Genomic DNA, 23,360 nt, shown 5'->3' with positions numbered 1-23,360 from the left:
TTTATATTAAAATTTATATTTACAAAAAAATCTCTTATATTTTTTATTTACGCATTTCTTTTTTTATTTTTTTAAAAAATGTTATTTTCCTATTTTTATTTCATATCGTATCCATTTCTCATTTCCGTTAATCTAACTATTGTGATAGTCAAGCGGTTTAGAAGTTTTTATTTATTTCTTCTCATGTTTGAAGTTTAAATATTAAATCCATCCATCTTGTAATATAACTCGGATCATTACGTTAATAATAAAGATCAACGTAGAGCCTGATGATATGTATTGTAATTAGTCTAAGGTGATAAAATCACCTTTTCAATAATAATTATAGTTTGACTAAATTTTCATAATGATAAAATACCCTCATGATCACATTAAGTTTTTATGTTAGTTGTCTTTTCGATTTTTTTACCAAATAAAACACAAAGAAATGTGTTATCTCTGCACAATTGCTAAGCACGAGAAAATAAATGTATTATCTCAAAATTGAAAATTTGATTAAAACAGTATATTCGATAGATATTTTTTATAAGAATTTGTATTTTACTAACCCCTAGGGGTAGTAAGACAGTTAGTCGCAAGCATTCAAGAGCTTGAAATAGTGTAGTATTGAGAATTCGATTTTACTTTCGCGCATGACTATACAATTGTCTTTGTTAAATTCATCTTATCAAATACTAAAGTGATTACTAAAGTTTTAAGAGTAATAATTAACATTACATATATATAAATATTTGGAAATACAACTTGTATACTTAACTTTAGTATTTAACGTGACATTAATTCATTATTATATTATACCTTGTATATAATATTAATACATAATATCACCTCAAATATTAAAATTGAATATCTAAAATAACATTTTCAATACATGTACTTCAGGATAGGGATAATAGGTTCCAAAATTGAGACCAAGCATGTGAGAACGTGCCTTCATCCTTGCACTAAAAAGACACTTTTACCCTTTCATTTAATTTAAGATTGTGAAGTTAAACGGGATAAATGCATCATTTTACATATCGTCACTTTTTTTAAGACCAAAGTTTTGTTACTTTACCAAAAAAGAGTTATTGAGAGATTTCAAAATGATAAAAATGGTCTCACTCAAAATATCAAATTCTTGGCCTCCTCATCGCTCTCCCATTTCCATGGTCGTCTCAAGCAATTATTTTTCTCTCACTGCCTTTGCCTCATATCGATTACCACTACATCCACCATGCGCGAAGGGATGATGCAGTGGCAGCCAGCACTCGACAAACAAGGTAGCGAGAGTCAATTGCAGAAAACGACCATGAGAAAGAGAAAGATATGAGATAGGAGATGGGTAAGCAATTTTTGCAATCGATGTGTTGGTATTTTCATCATTTTGACACCTCTCGATAACTTTTTCTGGCAAAATAATATTTTTCATTGAACCATTATCAAAGTCTCATCTATTAATATTGGTCAAACTTATATTTTTGTTTTTGTATTTTCGTATTTTTTTTTTGCATGGTCACTCAAGCTTTTCATTATTTCGATTATGTTTATAAACTTGTATTTTCAAGTCAATTCAATCCTCTATTTTGACATTTTTTTATGTGATAATTCAAATTCTTCATTGTTTCAGTTACATAATTGAATTTGTATTTTTTAGTGAATTTAAGCCTCGTACTTAACATAAACAAAGTGTGACGTTCATTTTATCATCTCATTTTATCTTTTGTTTGTTTATATATGAAAGTATACGAATTAAATTAACTTAAAATATAAATTTAGAGGTATAAATGAAATAATGAAAAAATTTGAGTTATTACATAAAAAAGTCAAAATATAAGGATTAAATTGACTTAAAAATTAAGTTTAAGAGTATAATTAAAATAATAAAAAAATTCACACAAAAATGTAAAAATATAGATTTCACCATTAATATTACTATATTATTTTATTTAGAGAGAGAGAGAGAGAGAGGAGGAGGCGGTTGCGCGTCTGTTAGTAGGAAGATAGAAGAAGCAATCGCGTTAGGCGGCTGATTCAGAGAAGCTATAATTTACTAATTAAACTATACTTTATAATAGGATAGCGTTACACTTTAATTAAACTATATAGTTTTATATTTTTTAAGATAAAATGTATTATTTTTAATTTTGATATTATTTAAAATAAATAAAAAAATAGCAGAAAAAAGGCCACCTGCTCTTCCTTTACCATTACCCTACTACTCTCTCTCTCTCTCTCTCTCGTCTTCTTTATTTTGTAATTCAATCAATCAATCAATCAAACCCTCTCTCTCTCTCTCTCTCTCTCTCTCTCTTCTGTCAGATATTCGCTTAATCGGTCCCCAAAATCTTCATTATTCGATTGTCGTTTGCCATGTGTTATTTGTGTGTAATCGTGCGGGGATTGTTGCTCGTCTGATGATGAATGGTGGTTTCGGAGTTAGGGTTGGATTCTGAAGATTTAGGGTTAGAATATTATCCGAGGATGGGGGGTCCTTGATTGTGAATGAAACCATCCTGTCGAGTTGATTGATTTCCCAATTTTTGTTTTAATTCATTTATTTCTTTAGCTGCGTAATCGGAGCGAACCGTTGTTTTTCGATCCGGTGGGCTGTTGATTTGGCAAATTTTGATCGGTTTTGGGGGCGGGTTGTTTGGTGGAATTTTACTCGAGAGGCTACCAGATCATGGATCATGTTATTGGCGCAAAGTTTAAGTTGGGGAGGAAAATCGGGGGTGGCTCTTTTGGAGAGCTCTATCTAGGTAATGCACATTCTCAGTTCAATTTCATCTTTATGTTTCACGCACCTAATATTCTTCAACATTCAGTAGGTTGAGTGTTTCTGAAGAAGTTTATGTAATGTTATTGCATCATTCTCTAGGTGTAAATATACAAACTGGAGAGGAAGTGGGTGTCAAGCTGGTATGCTGCTCGCTCTTAGTACTGAATTATTATCTGAAGATCTTCTCTGGATTGTATTTCAATGTGTAACCAGCGGAATCGGCTTTTAGTGACGAAGTTGATGACAATTGAAGAGTTGCCACACGCAACTAATAGGAACACTAGCTTGATTTATGTTTCATTTGCCCTTTCAAGCTTCACTTACATTTTTATTTTGATCTGATAATCTTTGACAACTAGGAACATTATTTTAAGCAATGAAGTTGGCCTAATTTTTTTGTTGGTACCTGTTCTTATGTTCTGACAGCAAACTGATTTTTTTAAATATTGATTTCCAGGACTTCGAACATTTTGCCTCTATTACTTCAGACTGACTCAGATTTTTCATTTCATTTGTTTTTGACTACATTTGTCCATCTCTGTTGATCCTTAGGTGCTTGAACAAAGAAAATTATGAAACACTTACTTTGTAGTTTTGGTTTAGTAGCAACTGTGGCTCTTTAAGTTAACTTTGTATTGTATGCAGTGAAGCTTCACACTATTCGTACAAGCTTGAGTTAAATGGGATTGTTTTCTCCTAAATAATGTTCTTGAGATGTAGTGCTGGTGTAAAACTAGATTAATCTGGACTCTTGTTAACTCCTATTGAACTGTCTTTATTCTGAGATTGACTGAAATGCTATTTTATGCCACTTGGTATAATAATGCTCAACCTTATTTATATTTATGATTGTGATTCCAGGAACCTGCCAAGACCAAGCACCCTCAACTTCATTATGAATCCAAAATTTATATGCTTCTTCAAGGAGGAAGTAACTCTCTCTCCCTGCCTTGTGTGTGTTGCGTGTGCATGCATGCGTGCCCATGTGGATTTCTAACAAGCCTAAAGTTTTCTGCAAATTAAAATTTTCCCATAAAAGTTAATTTCCTTGTTTTTCCTTCTACTTTTCCTGTTACACCTCTCCCTTGCATTTAGCTCCACCCTGTTGTTTAGGTGGTGGTTTTTGTTGCATGATATATTTATCTTTTGCATTCTTAATTTTCAGATGGATCTGACTTTTCTTTTATGTAGCTGGTATACCTAACCTCAAATGGTTTGGAGTTGAGGGTGAGTACAATGTAATGGTTATTGATCTCCTTGGACCAAGCTTGGAAGACTTGTTCAACTATTGCAACAGGAAGTTCTCATTGAAAACAGTTCTAATGCTTGCAGATCAGTTGGTAAGTAGATGTAGCCTCTCTTAATCAATAAATCTCCCTTGAGCTATGAAGTGACCAATCTACTGATCAACTCATTGTTAATTTTTGCTAGATTAACAGAGTGGAATATGTTCATTCTAGAGGTTTCCTTCATCGTGATATCAAGCCTGACAATTTTTTAATGGGTCTAGGACGCAGAGCAAATCAGGTAAAACATTAAGATGTATGTCTTTTTTCTTTTTTTTTTTTGCAAGTTGTATTAAATGTCCTTGTTTGGTGGTTACTTTACTCTTTTTGTTGGAATAATCCCCCAGCTTTCTAACTCTCGATAACACTCTTCTTCACAACGAAAATCTCTCTCAGAATTCACTCACCTTGATGACACACAAGTTTGACGGAACAATCAGAAAACAAATCACAAACCGAGAAGCAAGAACACCAAGAAAATTTATCCTGGTTCGGTCTTTTAACAAGACCTACATCCAGACTGCCATAGGCACTTTATCTTCACTATCTTGAATGAAACTTGAAGGATTACATGCACTAATAACCTCACCAGCCTTATACCCAGAACTGCTGAGAGTTTCCCTACCCAAAATACAAAGATATACCCTCTTAGTATTCAAGTAGAACCTGCGCATACTCCTCTCTCCCTCTTACCCCAAGATAGAATAAAGCTACACCTAAAGACTAACACCCGACCTCTATTTATACAGCATAGAGGCGGTAACAGAAAGCTATTAAAAAATACCGGAAGATACAACCAACTAACCGAATTAACAAATCTGCTAACTAACCCTTCTAGAAACAATCCTTCTAGAATAAAACAAGTGATATACAAATGCTAACAGCTAAAGAAGACTTTCCCGAGATAACCCAAGCTAATCTAGTACAAGTGATTACAACACTTTTCCTAATAAAAAAGGGATTTTTGTGTGTGTAAACAATTTTTATTGGCTGCATTTATGCTAATAAATGCATTTATTTTAAAACAAATCTCAATAGAAAGTGTTGAGGCACCAACAAAAAAAAAGTGCATTTATCGCACCTTATCAATGGCTTGGGACAGAAAAACCTATTAAAAAGGCACCGCACATTCTCTGAATGCATTGGTACTAATTTGCGTTATTTTTCCTTGTGGGGACCCCCTATAAGTTACTACCATACAAATCACTTAAAGTGGAGGCATAGTGGCATACACACTGAGTTTTCCGAACAGTTGGTGGATTCTCTTATACCTTACACTCCCCACTCTTCTTCCTCTTGCTCTTTTATCTTCAAATCATTGAAAATAAAATTAATACAAATAACTGAATTGTATAGGGACAAAGTTGACTTGTGAAAACATGACAGGGCTTCAAGGGAAAAAACCAAACTATATTTCCCCCCTTATATATTAGTATTAGTAGATTATTGAACTATGGAATGTATATTACTTAAAAAGTGTTGACCAGGTTGCTCGTGTTCTTTCAGCCTATTTTTTATGTTTAAACTTTAGAGCTTAGTTTATTAGATAAATGCGCTCTTTGTTCTGTATTTGCTTATCAAAGTAAAGTTAACTTCCTATTGATGTTTTTTACCGTCACTTTTTATTCTTTTTGCATTTTCTTATCCTTTTGCAAACTGTTTCTCTTGAGTGGGTGTTACACAGTTTCCTGACTGATTAATTTTGTCTGTTTGCAAAAAGCATATCACACTTGCACTGTGTATTATTTATCTGCTTTGAAGCTGACATATCAATAGTAGAAGAGAGAATATCAAGTCATCTGGAAAAACCAAAAGATCCAATGAGTCAATGACACCTTTAAAACCCAGGAGAGAGCTAGCCTAGATAATGATAAAGCAGTAATTCACCAAGATTAACGAGGTGATCATGCCTCTTCTCGTAGACTTGCTGTGGAATTATGCTAATTTCTGCATTTTCATTTTCTATTTTACTATTTACATTGACATCACCAAATCTTTGATCAAAGTTTCTGAACTTCTCTCAAGCTGATAAACAATATTAGTACCCCAGATTTTGTTTTATTTCAAATCCAAAATGGTCAAGAAATTATATAAATATCTAGTTTAATATTAAGTGCAACTGACTATGTGGCAACTAAGTGCACAGTTATCTAATTTGCTAGTAAGTGCGGGGTAAGGAGGCCTCATACACAATAATGTTGCTATCAGTAATACATCTGTCTTCTTCTTTGCATTTGATTTTTGCACAGTCTATTATTACACTGATTATCTAAAGTAAATTCGGTTGATTGCCAAAAGGTGAATGTGTCCTACCACTTATCCGACGAGAAGGTAAAAACTGTGTCTGTTTGTGGTCGAACATAGAAAACATGTGTGATACTACTGAAGGAAGAAATCAACTTTGTTATTAGCTGTTAAGAAACATTTGAACCCTTTTTTTTGTCTACTTCTCAGTCACAATTCTTTGTCACAGGTTTATATTATTGACTTTGGGCTTGCAAAAAAGTATCGGGATCTTCAGACTCATAAACACATACCATACAGGTAACAGATCTACATTGTGCTCAAAATTGACAATTTAACGCTTTTCTTCCATCCATGCTGAGGATTTCTATCTTGTGGAACTTCTTTATGTATTCTTGCTGTTTTTTGGATTTTATCATGAAAAAGCTGGTTTCTGTATTCACTAGTCAACTTTGATAAGGGGCCTTTACGTGCAAAATAGATATTTCTTCTATGTGAGCTTAGCATAGAGGGAAAAAGTGTTACCTACTGCTGCAACTCCTGCTGTTCTCTCTTAAAGCTCGAATTTTATACCGTAAAAAGCACTTGTTAATGGATGAAAGATTGACCATTTTTTGAACATTAGTTCTTGAAGTTTCACTTAATAGATCTTTAGAGGAAGGATAAAAGGGAACATGTAGTACTGCCAGTGGGACTTGGTAAGTGCATGTAGAATCCAGGCCAATATTTAAACTATTGTCAGGGACAAATACTGCCTGTAGTTAACTTGATCCCTTCTTATGTTCATTAGCTTTTTTCTATAACTCCTTTGCTTATTTTAACAAGTATCACCTGACTAATTAAAAATTCTGAAAAAAATAGAATTCAGCTTGTTGGTGTATTCCTGCAGTTCTTCAAATGAACAAGAATATTGCCCTTAACCAAATGCCCATGGTGAGAACAAAGGGTGATATTCCAAGATTGGTTTCTCATCCCACTTCCTGTATTAGTTCTTAAACTATTAGTACTAATTAAATCAGCCATGCATGTTGGGTGTGCATTCAGAGCAGGCCAAGGTTAAAAACCAAACATCTGCACCACTTTACCACAAATAAAAAGGTGATTTTCCAACTTCACTTTCTCCCCCTTCACATAGCATGCAACACCAATTAAGTAGGGTTTTTGGTCTGTAAGTTATCTGCTATAGGGATCCTTCCTTAGGTTTTAGGTTTTTGCATCTGTGAAAAAAGCAAGTCTCAGAAGGATTGACAATTAGGATGACTATTGAAGACTGCTGGCATGCTACCACCCACACCACCTCCTGTGAGTATGTAATTGAATCACTGTCTGCCTAGGTATATCTGAGAAATTCAGAACATAAACAAGAGTAAAGACCAAACCTGTGACCCACCTTAACAAAAAAGCGATCGGTCAATTGCCACCTCCTTACACATGCAGAACGCCAACACCTATTCTGTGAGATATTTTCCCTCTTAAGTCAACTGCAGTTGGGATTTTTTCGAGTTGGCTTTTTGAAAAATCTTACCTTGGGAGTTATATTGTCCCTGTGAGAAAGATACTTCTTCTTTTGCTTATCTTTTATTGCACTAGGAGCTGATTTCTGTATTAGAAGCTTGCTGGTATGATTCTATGTTGATCTCAACTTCATTAAACCTATTTGTACAGAAATCATTTTTAATATCCTCGGTCAAAATCAACTTCAGTTACTAATTTTTATCTTATAGATATTCTTTTGTTTCTATATCTCTTTTATAGTTATCATTTTTTTATGGTAATTCCCATTCTTTCCTGCAGAGAAAATAAGAATCTCACAGGCACTGCTCGCTATGCTAGTGTTAATACACACCGCGGTGTTGGTGAGTAATTTACCCTTGTCACTAGTTCTGCCCCTTAATGACGAGAGATAAGTTGTAACCTCTTTGAGCACATACACTGTATTTTATTTAGTTTTTCTTACTTTTGCTGACAGAACAAAGCAGAAGGGATGATCTGGAATCTCTTGGTTATGTGCTTATGTATTTCCTAAGAGGAAGGTTAGAAATATACAGTAGCTTTCACTGTTTATTAGTCCTTGAGAAAAAAGGGGGGGGGGGGGGGGGGGGGGGGGTCTGTATTCTCTAACTTTAGCTTGGTTCTTCATCATAACTCTCATTATATTGCATATGGTTCTTTTGTGTCAGTCTTCCCTGGCAGGGGCTGAAAGCTGGCACCAAAAAGCAAAAATATGACAAGATCAGTGAAAAGAAGATATTGACCCCAATAGAGGTATTGCATTTAATCACCTTTATTGCCACATTCTTGTGATAAGTAAATGAGGAAAGCTGTTATGAATTAAATATGTATGAGGATTTCAATCAAAATTCTGGATGCCAAAATTGATGCGTGGTGCTAAGGTGGGTGTTCATGGTCAAGTTATTTTCTAGGTGCCATGTATGTGTACTTACTGATGGGTTGTGCGTTGGGCCATTTGTCTTGGCAGGTCCTGAGCACTCAAACCTGAAATTAGTTTCATCCCAATCTTGTGGATATGGGTCGCTAACTAGATTTAAAAATATTCCTGGTACATATGATTTCATTACAGTTATAAGTCTACCTTAGTGATGCTGGAATAAAGGTGTCAAATGGGTCTTGCTATGCCAGCATGGCCCTCATGGGGGCCCTGGGCTCTTGGCAGAGCAACTGCTATGTAAATTCAGAATAATACATTGAGATGATGCCAAGTACTAAATAGTACCTCAAGTTATTTTTATTGTCTCTATATGTTGACAAATGAAAAGTTATAAATCACACACATTTATTTCTACAAATGATACACTAAAACAATCTATATACTAAATTATGCTTCAATATATTTTTATTGTTTCAAAATTTTGACAAATGAAGAGTTACAACTTACACTTATATAAGTTTTTAAAAACTCTCTCTCTCTCTCTCTCTCGTTTTTTGGGCCTGCAGGCCATACCTTTTGGTTCATGGGCTGTGGAGCTCACAACTTGGCATCGATACGCTAGACCGTCTTAATATTTTTCTGCATTTACTTTTTATTTAGTTCAACCCCAGCTAGAGGGTTTAAGACTTGATGTATTGTTGTTTACTTGCTATTCAGTTCAATCCAGCTTCACCAAAGCGCAATACTCTTTTCTTCATGGGTGGTCTTGCAGAGTAGTTGTTTGCTATCTTGGCATGTCTTTGGTTCTTTATCACTCCCAGATTCAATGGGCATGAATCTGGTTATGATCATGCAGCTCTGTTTACCAGATTAAGACTTTATGACTTTAAATTGTGTTCAATAGGTACTTTGTAAATCATTTCCATCAGAATTCATATCATACTTCCACTATTGTCGGTCATTGCGATTTGAAGACAAGCCAGATTATTCATATTTGAAGAGACTTTTCCGTGACTTATTTATTCGAGAAGGTAAATATAAACTTAAAGTAAGTCCTATAGGATGTAAAATTTCATGCCCTATTTTGTTCTTCCCAAATATTTATGATTAATTTTCAATTCATTTTACACAATGTTACACTAGTATTTTCATTTTGTTTTGTTACTGCTGCAGGTTATCAGTTTGATTATGTTTTTGATTGGACCATATTGAAGTATCCTCAGATCGGTGCCAGTTCTAGAGGACGGGTCAGTGCATGTACACTTCATGTTATGGATCTTTTATTCCTTCCAGTATTGATGCTAAATTCTGTTTCCTTATTTTTAGAATCCTAGCGGGAATACTGGCTTAAATCCTGGGCCATCTGCAGAGAGACCAGAAAGGATCTCAGGTATTTCTCACTTTACAGAATTAGAATTGGGGAGGTAAACTTGAAAAGTCGAGGTGTTACTCTATAAATTTAGTGCTATTACTTAAAAGGATTGAAAGGTTCAACTGAGTGAAGCAATAAAATCCTTTTCCTTACTACCCTTTGGGAATGAGGTGACATTTCATGCGTATCAACTACTGATTCAGGAAGCAGTTGCCCAGATAGGTTGGATCTCACCTTTGGGCAACCTCCTTCCAAGCTCGTGCTTCTCATCACCTAACCCTCACCCCTACTATTGTTGCTTAACTACAACAATGAATTTAGGTATGGGAGACCATCTAAAGATGGCTTATTCGGATGGTGGATGACTCTCTAGAGCGGTAGATGACTCTCTCGGGATGAAGTGAGAGCAATGAATGACTCTCTCGGGGTGGAATGATAGTGATGGATGAACTATCTGGAAAGAAAATCGGTTAGGGGTGTGAGTGAGGTTCCCTACGCAAATCCTTTGATGCCTAAGTTAGCCTCTTGAAAGTATGGAATACTTGAATGCAAGAAGGAAATGTGAGTGAGAGAGATGGCGTATCCGAATGGGCCACCTTTTCTGTGGAAGGATATTGCGTTTTTGCTCCTTGTAGTACTTTGTTGACATAGTATATTGGACGATCAACTTGGCCCTTCTTCCTTGTCAACACAACACTCACGGCTTTGTCACTTACCCCAAATACATGTACAAAGATTCTCCTGTTCTAGGTCATATTAGGAAGGGGACCTCCTTCAGGTCTTCAAGGACTTTTGGCACTGATCTGTCCACTCAAATCCCTTTTCAGGCCTTAATGTTTGGAAAAATGGGAGGCTTCTCTCAGCCATTTAGACAGAAATCAACTTAGGGCTTTTATTCTTCTTATCAGTTGTTGCACTTCTTTGGTAGTTGTCGCGGGTGTCATGCCTAGTATGGCTTGTATTTTTCAGGGTTGGCATCGATTCCTCTTTGTGTGATCATGTACCCTAAGAACTTCCTTGATTGAACCTCCAACGCACACTTCATGGGATTTAACCATATATTGTACCGTTGGAGAACTCTGAACACTTGAGTTAACTTTTTAACGTGGGATTCTTCTTCTAAACTTTTTATGATCATATTGTCGACATATACCTCTATCGTTTTACCCATTTAGTTCCTAAACACCTTATTCACCATTCGCTAGTATATAGCTCTAGTGTTTTTCAACCCAAAAGGCATGACCCTGTAGCAATAGGTTTCATTATCTGTGATAAAAGAGGTTTTTTCTTGGTCTGGGGGATACGTCATAATCTGTTGGTACTTGAAAAGGCATCAAGGAAGCTCAACAATTGATATCTTGACGTCTCATCCACTAATTGATCGATCCAGGGCAAGGGGTACGAATCTTTTGGACATGCTTTATTGAGGTTAGTGAAGTCAAGTCAACACACACTTGTCAGTTTTCATTAGGCTTTTTGACCATCACAATGTTGGTCAACCAGTCAGGGATTGTACTTCTTGGATGAAACCACCATCCAACAGCGTGTTTATTTCTTCTTCTAACGCTAGTAACCTGTCAGGGGTGATATTTCGTTTCTTTTACTGAATGGGTTTAAACTTTGGATCAACATTCAGATGATAACAAATTACTTCTGGGCTGATTCTAGGCATGTTAGCTGACGTCCAGGCGAATATATCCATATTAGCTTTTAAACATTCAACGATTTCCCTTTTTGCTTCCTCCTGGAGTTGTGAGCCCACTTAAGCATGTTTCCCAGGTTTGGTCTCACTCAGTTGTACAACTTCTAGCTTTTCCACCTGGTTGAGGTTTGTGTATAGCTTGCCTGATGAGTGACTTATGTATGGCTTGCTCAGTAATTGATAAGGTCTCCTCCATCTTCCCCTTCATGAAAGAGACATAACAAGTGTAGGCCTTTCTTTGATCACTGACTTGCTCCACCCCCATGGGGCGTAGGGAACTTCATCAACAGGTAACACGATGAGACTACTGTCCTCATATCATTGAGTAGGGGGCACCCCAAAATCACATTATAGGCAGTTGAAGAGGTTTTTACTATTATGAAATTGGCTTGTCAGGTGATGCTTTGTGGGTTGGAACCTAGCGTAATTGGCAATTGAATTGAACTAGCGACTGACATTGCTTCCTTAGTGAAACTATACAATGAGGAGGAGACTTTTCTCAATCGATAGTGGGAGATATGCATATGTTCAAAACAATTCCAGTAAATGAGGTTGATTGAACTACCACTATTAACCAAGATCCTCCCAATGACGTGTTTTTCGATGACAACTGAAATCACCATAGGAATGAATGGGGTGTAATCACATCTCCCCTGTCGGCTAGAGTGAAAACAATTGGCTCTTCATTGTCTTGTACTTCCATTACTGAATTCACCTAATAAGCCTGACGAGCATAGGCCTTTCGAGAAGAGGTGTCTCTGGCTAAGGTCTCATCACCAGAGATGACGTGAATAGCCTAGTGAGTGGGCTTATTATCTAGGAGAACGACCAATCTGTCATACCTTCTCCCCTAATTTTGTTGTTGGTTTTACCTGTCTTGGCCTTCGAGCCTCTCTTCCCTCTTCTAAGGTTCTCGATCGTTTCTTCCTTCACCCCTTGCATACCTTTGTAGATGCCCTTCTCGGATAAGTGCCTCAATCTAGTTCTTTAATTCCCTACACTAGCCAGTGGAGTGGCCGCGAGTTCTATGGTATCGAGAATACTCATCCTAATTCTTCTCCATAGGTCGGTCAACCTTTTTCGAAAGTCATGAGGCCCGAGCCTTCTATGGCTGCTAGTATGGCTGACCAAGGTTGGTTGAGTTTGGCATAGTAATTAAATTGGGGTCCGGCTTTATCCAATCTCCTAGCCCTTTTTTGTCACTGACTAGGGCCTTCTTCAACATCTCACTACTTTCTTTTCCATTCCCTGTCTTCATTTCCTCCTACAATTCTCGTTACTTTCGTATGGAGTATATATTTATTCGCCCAGACGAACATGTCTACCAGGGACGTTGGCGGGTCCAAAGATAGGGATTCTTGCAGGGAAGTTAATTGCTTTCCTTGTAATATAGCGAATACTGCCACTTCAATCGGTAGATCACGAACCTCAAGGGTGGCATTCCAAAACCTGTCCATATACTGATGGAGGGTTTCTTTGCCTCTCTGTCTAATGTTGAGGAGATATGTTGCATCTTTATTCGTTTGGCTGTTAATAACAAATGATTTAATAAATTTTGTCCTTAGCTGTCCAAATGAGGAGATGGACGCTTTGGGTAAACTATTAAACCAAGCTTGAGCACGTCCAACTAGAGTTAAGAGGAAGGCCCGGCACATTATCTCATCATCAAAGATCCATAGTTTTGCACATGATCATAAGGGTCATCCTTACCCAAGTAAGAGGTTATTTGGAGCATCTTGAATTTTTTTGGAAAGGGTTTTTCCATGACATCTGTCACAAATGGAAGTCTCCTTCAGGATTGCTCCTCTGAGATCGATAATAACTTTTTCTGTTAAAGCACCTGCTCAAATCATTTTTTTCATATTAGTCGCCTCCTGAGCATTAAAGGTCAAAGGGTTGTCATTGGCCTCATTGTTTTGTTTTGTTATTGGTTTAGGAGAGTTCTGACCTCCCTTTGTGGGGGTGCTAGTCACAATTTTTGAGTATTCCCCATTTGAGGGCTTTGCCTACATGCCCTTCGATGATTAGCCCCTGCTTGATTTCCTCATCGGGGAGAAGTGTGGGTATGAGCCCCTTGTGTGGGAGACATTAGTTGATTGTTTCGAGGAAAGGCAGATTGAGAATGAGTTTTAGGAGTGGCCTCCTGATAAGAGCTGTTTCCTAGTATCTCCTGACGGGCCCCATATGATGGAGTCATTTCTAGTATAAACTTCCTCAAGGTGGTTGGCATCACATCACAAGGAACCAAACTTTGCAACATTCCTGCAATTTTTCGAAGGGCTTGCATCCCCTTAGCATGTTGTTGTTGTAGGGCCTCGCACTCAGCTCGGGAAACCATAGACGTCGCTTGTTCACTTGAGCTAATGTGACTGGGAAGATAGGGCCCGAAAGGGCATGTGAGGTGTTGAAGGGCGGAACTTGAAATTGAATCTCCAATGGGTGTGAATGCCCTGTGAAGGGTGGTTGCTGATGAATGAAGGATGGATGGCCCTCACGGAGGGATTGATAAGTGGTTGGCCCTCACGGGAAGACTAATGGGTGTGGGGTGGTTGGCCCTAATGGGTAGACTGATGGGTGAGGGCTGGCTGGCCCTCACAGACTAGCTGCTGATGATAGGGTCCCTCGTCGAGGTGAATGAGCGCCACGAGAGATGGTTTGTCGGTTGCTTCGGGTTTGTGCCGTGACGAGTGAGTGCTTCTTGGCCATTTGTTGATTTTCCATAGACAACGTCAATTGTTGCTTAACTACAACATTTAATTTAGGTATGGGAGACCGTCTAAGGATGGCCCAAGGGTGGCTTATCCGGATGACGGGTGATTCTCTAGAGCAATGAATGACTCTCCCGATGTGAAGTGACAGCGATAGATGACTCTCTCAGGGTGGAATGATAACAATTGATGACTTGTCTAGAAAGAAAATCGATTAGGGGCACTGGTGAGGATCCCCTCGTAGACCCTCCGATGCCTAAGTTAGCCTCTCGAAAGTATAAAATACTTGAATGCAAGAAGGAAATGTGAGTGGGAGAGATGGCATACTTGAATTTTTTTTTTTTTTTTTTTTGTGGGGGGGGGGGGAGATCCCCTATTTATAGTGATGGGAGAGGCAACAGGTGTTGGGCGGTCCATTGTTCTCGGTGAGTAACTCGGAGGCAATAGGTGTCAGGTGTCGTCTTGGCATTTCCGAACCATTTCCAAAATGGGAAATGTTTCCTGTTTCAGAACTATTTACACTTATTTTTTTAGAAAAATGCCTGTTTTTCTGTTTCCGTGCAACCTAGGCTAAAATGGAGGCACTTTTTTGGCACTTAGTTTCTTGTTACATTTTCAAGAGTGTACATCTGCTTCTGATTAATCAATTGTCTTTGACATGCATGTTTCATCCATTTTTATCTAGTGGGACAGGAGATCAGAGATAAATTCTCGGGTGCAGTTGAAGTATTTACCAGAAAACAAGGTTCAGGTTATGGTCGGCATGGTGACCTAGCCAAAAACAAGAATTCTGATGATGTACCTTCGTCCAAAGATGTGGTAACATTTATAGTTCTGTGAAATTTATATTCGATGGTGATTTGTTTTTCCTCCAAGATCACTTGTGTTCTTATGGAAATTAATTTTATTAAATTATTGATCAGGAACTAATCTGAAACATAAGTTGTTAAAGAAAGGTGTTTATTATTTATTTATTTTGGTAGTCTCAACACACTTCCTCGTGTTTGATTTCTGTTTGTAAGCAAGCAATATCATTCCACTATTTAAATATTTAGGCTAGCAGTGAGATTCAAACACAATATCTTTATTTTCTCTGATGTTGTGTTAAATTGTTAGCATATGTGTACTGAAGTTGTTAAATTAGGGGTATATTTATCTTCTGTTGTGTTATTTATGCCCTCAAAAGATTTCACCAAATTTTGGGGTACGTGGATATTTTTGAAAAAAAAAAAAGATTATCAATTCGTAGAAGCTTTCGACCTCTGAGAGGACTACAAACAGCTCTAGCTGTTTATTGGGTTATAGGTTGAACTGGATAGAAAATGGTGGGGACATAATTTTTATATGTTGAATATGCATCTAAATACTTGCAATGACATTATTGAAATTATGAGCATTATTCATGTATTTTGGTTGAAAATGAAAGGAGCATAATGATTCCAATTATTCTATATCAACTCCCGGTTGTATGGGCTTAAAATTTCTCTGTTTATAGCCATACAAACTGGCACTAATATAAATATTAACGTTGCAAAGTTAAAGCCATTCATCTTCAGAGCTGAAGGCTAATATCATTTTTGATCCCTAATTTTACCCCTATTAGTTTACTTTATTGAATAGAAAGGGTTAGGGTTAGCCTCCTTTTACTTATTGTCCACGGAGTAATTTTGATGTTTTACACTTTTAAAGCCTATAATTACTTACCCTATATTCTAGTCGGGTCAGAAGCAAAACATCCATATGAATAGTTTTCTCATTTGCATTTGCAGGAATATGATTCAGAAAGAGGCCGATCTTCACGAAATGGCAGCTCCTCAAAACGTGCTATTTCCACCAGCAGACCCACGTCGTCTGGCGAAACAAGTGAAGTGCGCCCAAGCCGGCTGGCCCCTAGTGGCGGACGCTTTTCTACGACACAGAGAATTCAACCAGGGGTTGAGCCAAAATCATCACCATTTACTCGGACCACAATGATGAAGGGCCCCCGTGATGATACCCTTCGCAGCTTTGAGCTCCTCTCACTGAGGAAGTAAGCTGCTGGATTTCTTTCGCCGTCAAGTAGTATTTTACTCATGTGCCAAACAAATTGATGAAAGACTACTCTATATATTGAAGCATTAGCACTATCACAATCTTGTATATTGTAAACATTGTCTTACATCCCTCCACCTCCCTCCCTCCCTCCCACAATCAGTTGTCTTTTGGCGTCTCTTCTTATTTGTTTGGTGTTGCCGGGCATTGTAGCTCATGTTTATACTCATCCAAAGAGGTTCGAAATCTATATGGAATGGCCCATAAATTTTCAATTACGCATGAGACCTAAAGTAGTTGCAGTAGAAAATTTCTTGTTTAAATGGCTTACAACGATCAAGTAATACTCTGCTTCGTAGGTACGAATCTTTGCCATGAGATCATCATTGCTCTCATCTTTGTTTTTACATAGACATGGTTTTTGCAAGTCGAAGTCATGATCGGCCAATTTACTAAAAAGCAGTCTTAGCGTTGCTATATTTGTTCTTATGCCCTAGTAATTGGTTTGCAATATACGAGGAAATACAGTCGTCATATATAGGCACCAAAAAAGAAATAATACACCCACGAAATCGTAAAGAGTAGGTTATCATGGTCATCGAATGAGTGAGGCTGCATGCTTTTCCAATAATTACATAGATTAATACCATTGGATGCCATAATTTGGAGGAAACATACAACGCTGTAACTATGTCCAAAGCAAATAGTTTCCAATTATCAACTTGGGCAGACAGGCATGGAGCTTCTCCATCTTCAACGCTCAAGGATTTCTAAGGGCTGCCAGCCTCTTCTCCAACTCATCGATGCCAGAACTGAAAGGAAGAGGATACGGTGCAAAAAAATCCACATAAGATAACTAAAAGCATACGGACAAACAGCATTCATCATCATCATCATCATCATCCTCCTCATGAAAAAACAGTGTTTGATGAATCAAACAAGTTATCCGAGGAAAGATAGCTAATTGGTGCATCATTTTCCAAGTCACAGTTCCTCTGCCATTATAGCAACAATAATGATAGCAACCGTAGGTGGGTCGGCTAAATGGATTCTATCTTGCCACTTATTTCTATGATGATGCAATTTCTCCGCCACCGTTAAGAGATATATGCAAATTGCAAGACTAGCTAAGCAAAAGCTAGAAAGATAAGTCAATAATGGAACACGACAGGTTAATTGCAAGTTATGCAATCAATTTGCAGGTACAGTGATTTGTCACTAATTTGTAGGTATACTGAGAAAATAATTAACTGAGTTAGTAAATTTCACATGATTGTATACACACATTTATTAAACTGAGAACAACAGTTCTAAGTCATATAAGAGGTATCATGTAGCTTCCTTTTATCAGATAAATTATACTACGCATAATCAAGACCTCATCCTCAGTGTTTCCTCTAAAATGTATTAAATTATCTTTGAGTCAAGACTAATCAGAGCATATGAACATAATCTCCTGCAGATCTCTTGGATTATGTAAGTCTGAAATAGTTGAAACCAAGACATCTGATTCCTAAACATCAGCTGGCCAACTACTATGCATGTAGGCTGGCAAGGATTGTTTTACCCGTTCATTATGTTCCATTTTCAAAATAGAATCATCATTTAGAGTTACATATATTAATCAATCTTCAAAAATAGAACCTACATGAAGTTACTAATATCCATCAAACTTTGAAATTCATTTTGTTAGGTTGAAGGGCAACAGTTCAAGATGCAGAAAAAATGTACAGATTATTATTCCAATGCTATCCATGGAAGAAGACACGAGCATTAAGATTTCTCTGCCTAAAAGCATATATTTTCTGAAATTTTCATTTCATAGATTAGACCATGGTAGGTTTTAAATATAATATATAAAGAAAATCTCGTTGAATTTTTAGAATGGTATAGGTTTCAATTTTTAACCTTCTCTTGTTAGATAACTTCTAATGCTTCAGATGGGTTTCCTTGCTCTAAAAGGATATATTTTTCTGAAATATTCATTCTTTAGATATTTGGCAATTGTAGTTTAGTCTTTTACACATATATTAAGAAAAGTTGAATGAAATTTTAGAATGTTAAGTTCTAATGCTTCAGATAGATTTCAACCTTTCCTTTTTAGATAACTTCTAATGCTTCATCTATTTTTCTGAAATTTTCACTTTAGAGATTTGACTGTAGTAGTTTTAGTCTTTTAGATATATATCAAGAAAAGTTGGTTGAATTTTTACGGTCAGCCCAAATAAAAATGCTACACCAGAAAGAACAATTAAAATACCATATTAGATTAGTGGTCTTTATTCTATTAAAGGTCAAGGGTAGATTAATCACAATGAAATCAATATGCTCAAGAGATCTAGGTGCTTCATAACACAAACAAAACTTACAACTGCATTATTTATTTGTATTTAAACTTAGGCAAGACAGTTGGGCTAGGTTTAAGCACTAATTTTAAGCCCTGTATAACCAGGCTTAGGCACGGCATCGGACTGATCAGGGCCCTAGTTTCCATGCATCATTATTATTAAAAGGATATATTAAAAACAGCTTGTTTATATAATGGTCAGCCAGCTCAATAAGGGGCAAGACACAGAAGAACAGAGAGAAGTGACACAACAAAGACGCAGCAAGATACCTTCCAACATCCTCAGTGGCCTTCCTGGCAATTTTTCCTTTAGGTGCTGCTGATAACTGTCAAAGAGTGAAAGTTTTAGAACTATTTTAACATATGAAAACAGCATCAGATGACAGGATATTTTCAAAATGTACTATAAATACAGACCTGTGAGGCCACATCAACTCCAATTTCGTCTAGAACCTGTCAAAATGAAATATAAATAACAACAATCAATAAAAGAATTTGAGAAAGATCACATAAAACCTTTCAAAGTCCACAGTTTGGTTCTGCAAAAGAGGAAAAAAAGGGAATATTGCCATCAAATCCTTGTTTCACACTCCACGGTCAATGGCCTCCAAGAGGTAAGTCAATAAACCATACTCAATTGAGCATATCTGAAGCATGGTGAAATTTTAACACTGTAAAACATGACACGCATATTATACTGAACATGCAGAGCCGGTTATTTGCATCATTATTTACTATTGGCCCAATGTGATATTAACAATTTAAAGCACTGACTAGTTATTAGAATGAAGTCAAGGGCACAAAAGTTAATAATCTGCATTAAGTCATTCATTAAACTATTATGAAATATGAATCTATGATAAATAAAGAGTTCAAAACCACAATTACTCTCAGCATAAAAATCAACCAAGCAAGTTTCACTAAAAAGCAATTTAAAAAGAGCACCTGATTTGTCAACTCTTCAGTTTCCTCTTCAGCCTCGTCATTATCCAAAGCATCATCTATGGCATCAGACATCATCTCAGTCTGCATTGTTGAGTGCTAAAAGATTAGATTCCACAACTATTTAGTCGAAAAAATGAGCTTTGGAAAAGCATGCACAAACTTACGGTCATATCCATCTGTGCTGATTGCCTCTGGAAATCTTGTATCACCTTTGCTTGCTTTGCTGGGGCCATTTGCTGCAAATGAACTAGACCCATTACAACAAGAACATATCACACCTTAATCCCACTAGGTGGGATTGGCCATATGAATTTTGCTGCAGATTAATCTTGTAATAGAGTGATTAATGTAAGTGCAAATGCAGAATGAATGTTAGAACCACGTATACAAGTGTTACTAGCTTGCCTTATTCATTGTTGCCATTGCCTTAGTGGCCCCTGTCATGCCAACAGCAACTGATGAGTGGGCAGACATTGCCTGTGTGTGAGTTGCTATGCCTCTCATTTGAGCTCGACTACCCTTGTAATTTTGCTATTTGTTGCCTAAGTCTGATAAGTTGACGGGCTAAAATTTTAGTAGCTGCCTGCAGAATGTGAATACAGAGTAGATCAGAGAACAGCAGGAATAATTCAAAATGCAATTTGCAGAGATTGATCCTTCTTAGATCATGAAATAGAACAAAAGTTGCTTCAATTAGAATATAGGCCTAGAACGAAAAACCCTACAGTCATGAAGACAACTTATCCAGGCTTAGTCCACAAATGTGTGGTGCTATGAAGGGACGCATTCAAAAGTGACTTTTCCTAATCTTTCTTCACCAACTTCGCCCTCCCTAAGCGCACCCCCCCCCCCCCCCCCCCAAAAAACAAATAAAAAGAAAAAAAAATATATATATATATATATATATAATGAAAAAGACAAAGTAAGTCTTTGACCTGCTAGTCAAATATAAAAACAGAATGTACCTCGTTCCCTGTTTTAGCAGTTCTCTTTATCTCAGCAACGAGCTTTTTTTCCTGTCTCAACAATAACTCATGTAAGAGAAAATACCAATACATACAATAGAATAATCATTCAGAAGCTCTTAGCATACTTCCAGTTGCAGGGTGGTGATTTCTCTTTCGACACCTGAAGCAATATTGAAGTCCAAAGGAAGTCATTAAGTTGAAAATTCAATCTTCTCTAGGATCAATTATAACATATATAATACTGAAGTGAAAGTTTAGAGCAGAAAATTGAAAATGAGATTAGTTGGATGACATTAATTCAAATAACAAAATTCAAACAGCAATGGGTGAAAATAAAAATTGAAGTCCCCACCCACAAATAGAAAATCTTATAAATTCCAGTATGATTGAAGAGAAGCCACTTTCAGTGAATATTTCTCCACGTTGAACAAGGGATATAATTGTTCAATATGCTCTAGAAAGGGGGGAAAACAGCACTGGCTTTTCAACACTGCAATCCAACTGAATAATTCACGTTGGAATTTAAATCTCTAGGCAACCAACTCTAGTTGTTATTCCAGAAGTTATGGGTTGGATGGCACCCATGACAAATAACCAAAACAACAATAGAGGAGCCCGCAGCTTCATAGCAAATCAAATGCATATGAACATAGTAGAGAGAGAGAGATCATAAACAAGATACCAGAAAATAAGGATTGTAATTGACTAGAAAGTCCACATTTCTAGATCAAGAAATCCCAAAAAGAACAAAGAGAAAAGAACAATAAACCTAGCGCACGCAACAATAATGATAAATAATCAAAATGAAGCAACCCCAACGAATGAAAATGCCATCGAAATAATCAGAAAAAGTCCAATTACGAGATCGATCAGCGTATCAATGAAAACTGATAGCAATATCCCGCTTTTTTGGACTGATGAAAACTAGACCCGGCAAACATACTACAATACCTCTGGTCGCATTGGCCATTTCTCGCTTACTCTCTCGAAGCGCCTCTACAATCAAACAACAGGGAAAGAGGTTAAAATTTCCCCTATTAAACAACCGAACCAAGAAATTCATCAAATTTTCAAACGAGTCAACCATAAACAAAACACACACAATTCGAGTAATTGACTAAAGAATAATGCAGCCTGACCAGTCCCGCCCGAATTGCAATTCAGAAAAGTCGAAAGCAACAACACAACTAGGGCACAAACCTTTGGCAGTGGGTTTCTTGGAAAAGATGTTCATCCTCTCGATCAGCGGCCACTGTACGGAGTCTGCGAGATTCGACGTTCCGTCGATGAATATTTTCGATAGAGTTATATATAAAGAGCTATATATACACACACGAACACAATATACGCGGATGTATATATATATATATATAGAGAGAGAGAGAGAGAGAGAGAGAGAGAGGACGAAGGTCTAAGGAAGTAACTAGGAAGTTTGCAGCTTTCAATTTGTACCCCCGTGGTTTTTGCTTTTTCTCACTTCTCCCCACTAAAATCTATTTTTTTCAACATATAAAGATCTGTTTGGAAACGTAAAAATAACGTAGTTGATCTCGACTTTATACTTTATAATAACTACTAAATTTTTAATTTTTTTATAATTTAGCATCTCTTTAAATATTCTGTTGGACTCTATCAAAAAATTACCATATTCTAGATATATAAAATAAAAAAATAAAAGCAAAAAAAAAACAATAATTGTGGATAACCATTGGTTAACATTTTGAAAATTTTGTACAAATACATATTTATATATATGTATTTGACAGGATAGATAACTTTAGTTCTGTTAAATTCAAATCCTAATTGAAGAAAGAGAGAAAAAAAAAAAAATACGATTGAGAAAGTCAAAAAGGGTTCTAAAAATTTAAGTCCGTAGATTGCGAATCCAGTTTGATGATACGAGTTTTTTGCGTATTTTATGTGAATATGATATAAGGTTAGTTTTATATTAGTTTGTTTTTGTGGTTTTCTTTCGGTTTGTTTTGTTGTTTTTGTGGTTGCTTTGGGGTATATCCTAGCGATAGCTGTAGACGCTTTGTGATATTTTTTGTTAATATACTTTTACTTATAATTTTTTTTATATAAATACATATGAATAATTTTACGAATGATGTTAGAAGTTATGACTAATAATAGCGTCATCAGTTAATGGTGTCTCCTCACTATAAGAAATTAAGAAAATTATGTGTCATTATCTCCTTTACCTAGTATCTCCTTCAATAAACATGCGACGTCATCGGTCATAACTCTTAATATTATTATAATTTTATGTATATATAAAATTTAGAGATTAATAATATTATTTATTGAAATTATAAAGTTTTAAAATTTGAATTTTAGATATTTAATTGATGTACAAACAAACAAAGCCCAACACTCCAATTCTAGGAGAATTGATTCCAAATGAGATGTAAGCTCCAAATTAAGTCTAAGAATGTTTTATGAATAAATTAGACTAATTTAATGATGATTAAGTGCTGTAATTTGGACCTAAAACCAATTTAAAAGCAAAATCAAAGCAATGGTGATTTAAATTGAAATTATATAATTTGGCAATTAATAAATAAGACAAATTTTTGGACTATACAAAATTCAATAAAAGTTAAT

General features: G+C 36.3%; 2 protein-coding genes across 3 annotated transcripts; one reads left to right on the top strand and one right to left on the bottom strand.

The window, feature by feature from the left end:
* Positions 1–2,235: 2,235 nt before the first annotated feature.
* On the top strand, positions 2,236–16,771 carry LOC127787711 (casein kinase 1-like protein 10). 2 transcript variants are annotated; one of them, XM_052315782.1, is made up of 14 exons: positions 2,236–2,741; positions 2,861–2,901; positions 3,623–3,692; positions 3,953–4,101; positions 4,193–4,288; positions 6,521–6,591; positions 8,086–8,147; positions 8,261–8,324; positions 8,472–8,556; positions 9,585–9,711; positions 9,854–9,927; positions 10,007–10,070; positions 15,148–15,281; positions 16,232–16,771. In XM_052315782.1, the coding sequence occupies exons 1-14, from the start codon at positions 2,666–2,668 to the stop codon at positions 16,493–16,495; spliced, it is 1,377 nt and encodes a 458-aa protein (XP_052171742.1). In that variant the 5' UTR covers positions 2,236–2,665; the 3' UTR covers positions 16,496–16,771. The 2 variants fall into 2 exon arrangements, with proteins under 2 accessions (XP_052171742.1, XP_052171743.1); XM_052315783.1 differs by lacking the exon at positions 2,236–2,741 and having other exon boundaries at positions 3,927–4,101.
* A 235-nt stretch (positions 16,772–17,006) lies between these two features.
* Positions 17,007–22,180, bottom strand: LOC127787712 (vacuolar protein sorting-associated protein 2 homolog 3). The gene is given in 11 exon segments (XM_052315784.1): positions 17,007–17,305; positions 19,111–19,166; positions 19,258–19,293; positions 19,786–19,866; positions 19,950–20,021; positions 20,191–20,304; positions 20,306–20,368; positions 20,751–20,801; positions 20,879–20,913; positions 21,705–21,749; positions 21,954–22,180. Coding segments are annotated over 11 exon segments (639 nt in total). The 5' UTR covers positions 21,988–22,180; the 3' UTR covers positions 17,007–17,253.
* Positions 22,181–23,360: the final 1,180 nt, after the last annotated feature.

The sequence above is a fragment of the Diospyros lotus genome, chromosome 12 (genome assembly GCF_014633365.1).
Source record: "Diospyros lotus cultivar Yz01 chromosome 12, ASM1463336v1, whole genome shotgun sequence".
Classification (NCBI taxonomy): Eukaryota; Viridiplantae; Streptophyta; class Magnoliopsida; order Ericales; family Ebenaceae; genus Diospyros; species Diospyros lotus.
Note: the sequence above shows the minus strand (reverse complement) of the source record. Positions and strands in the feature narration are given on the sequence as shown.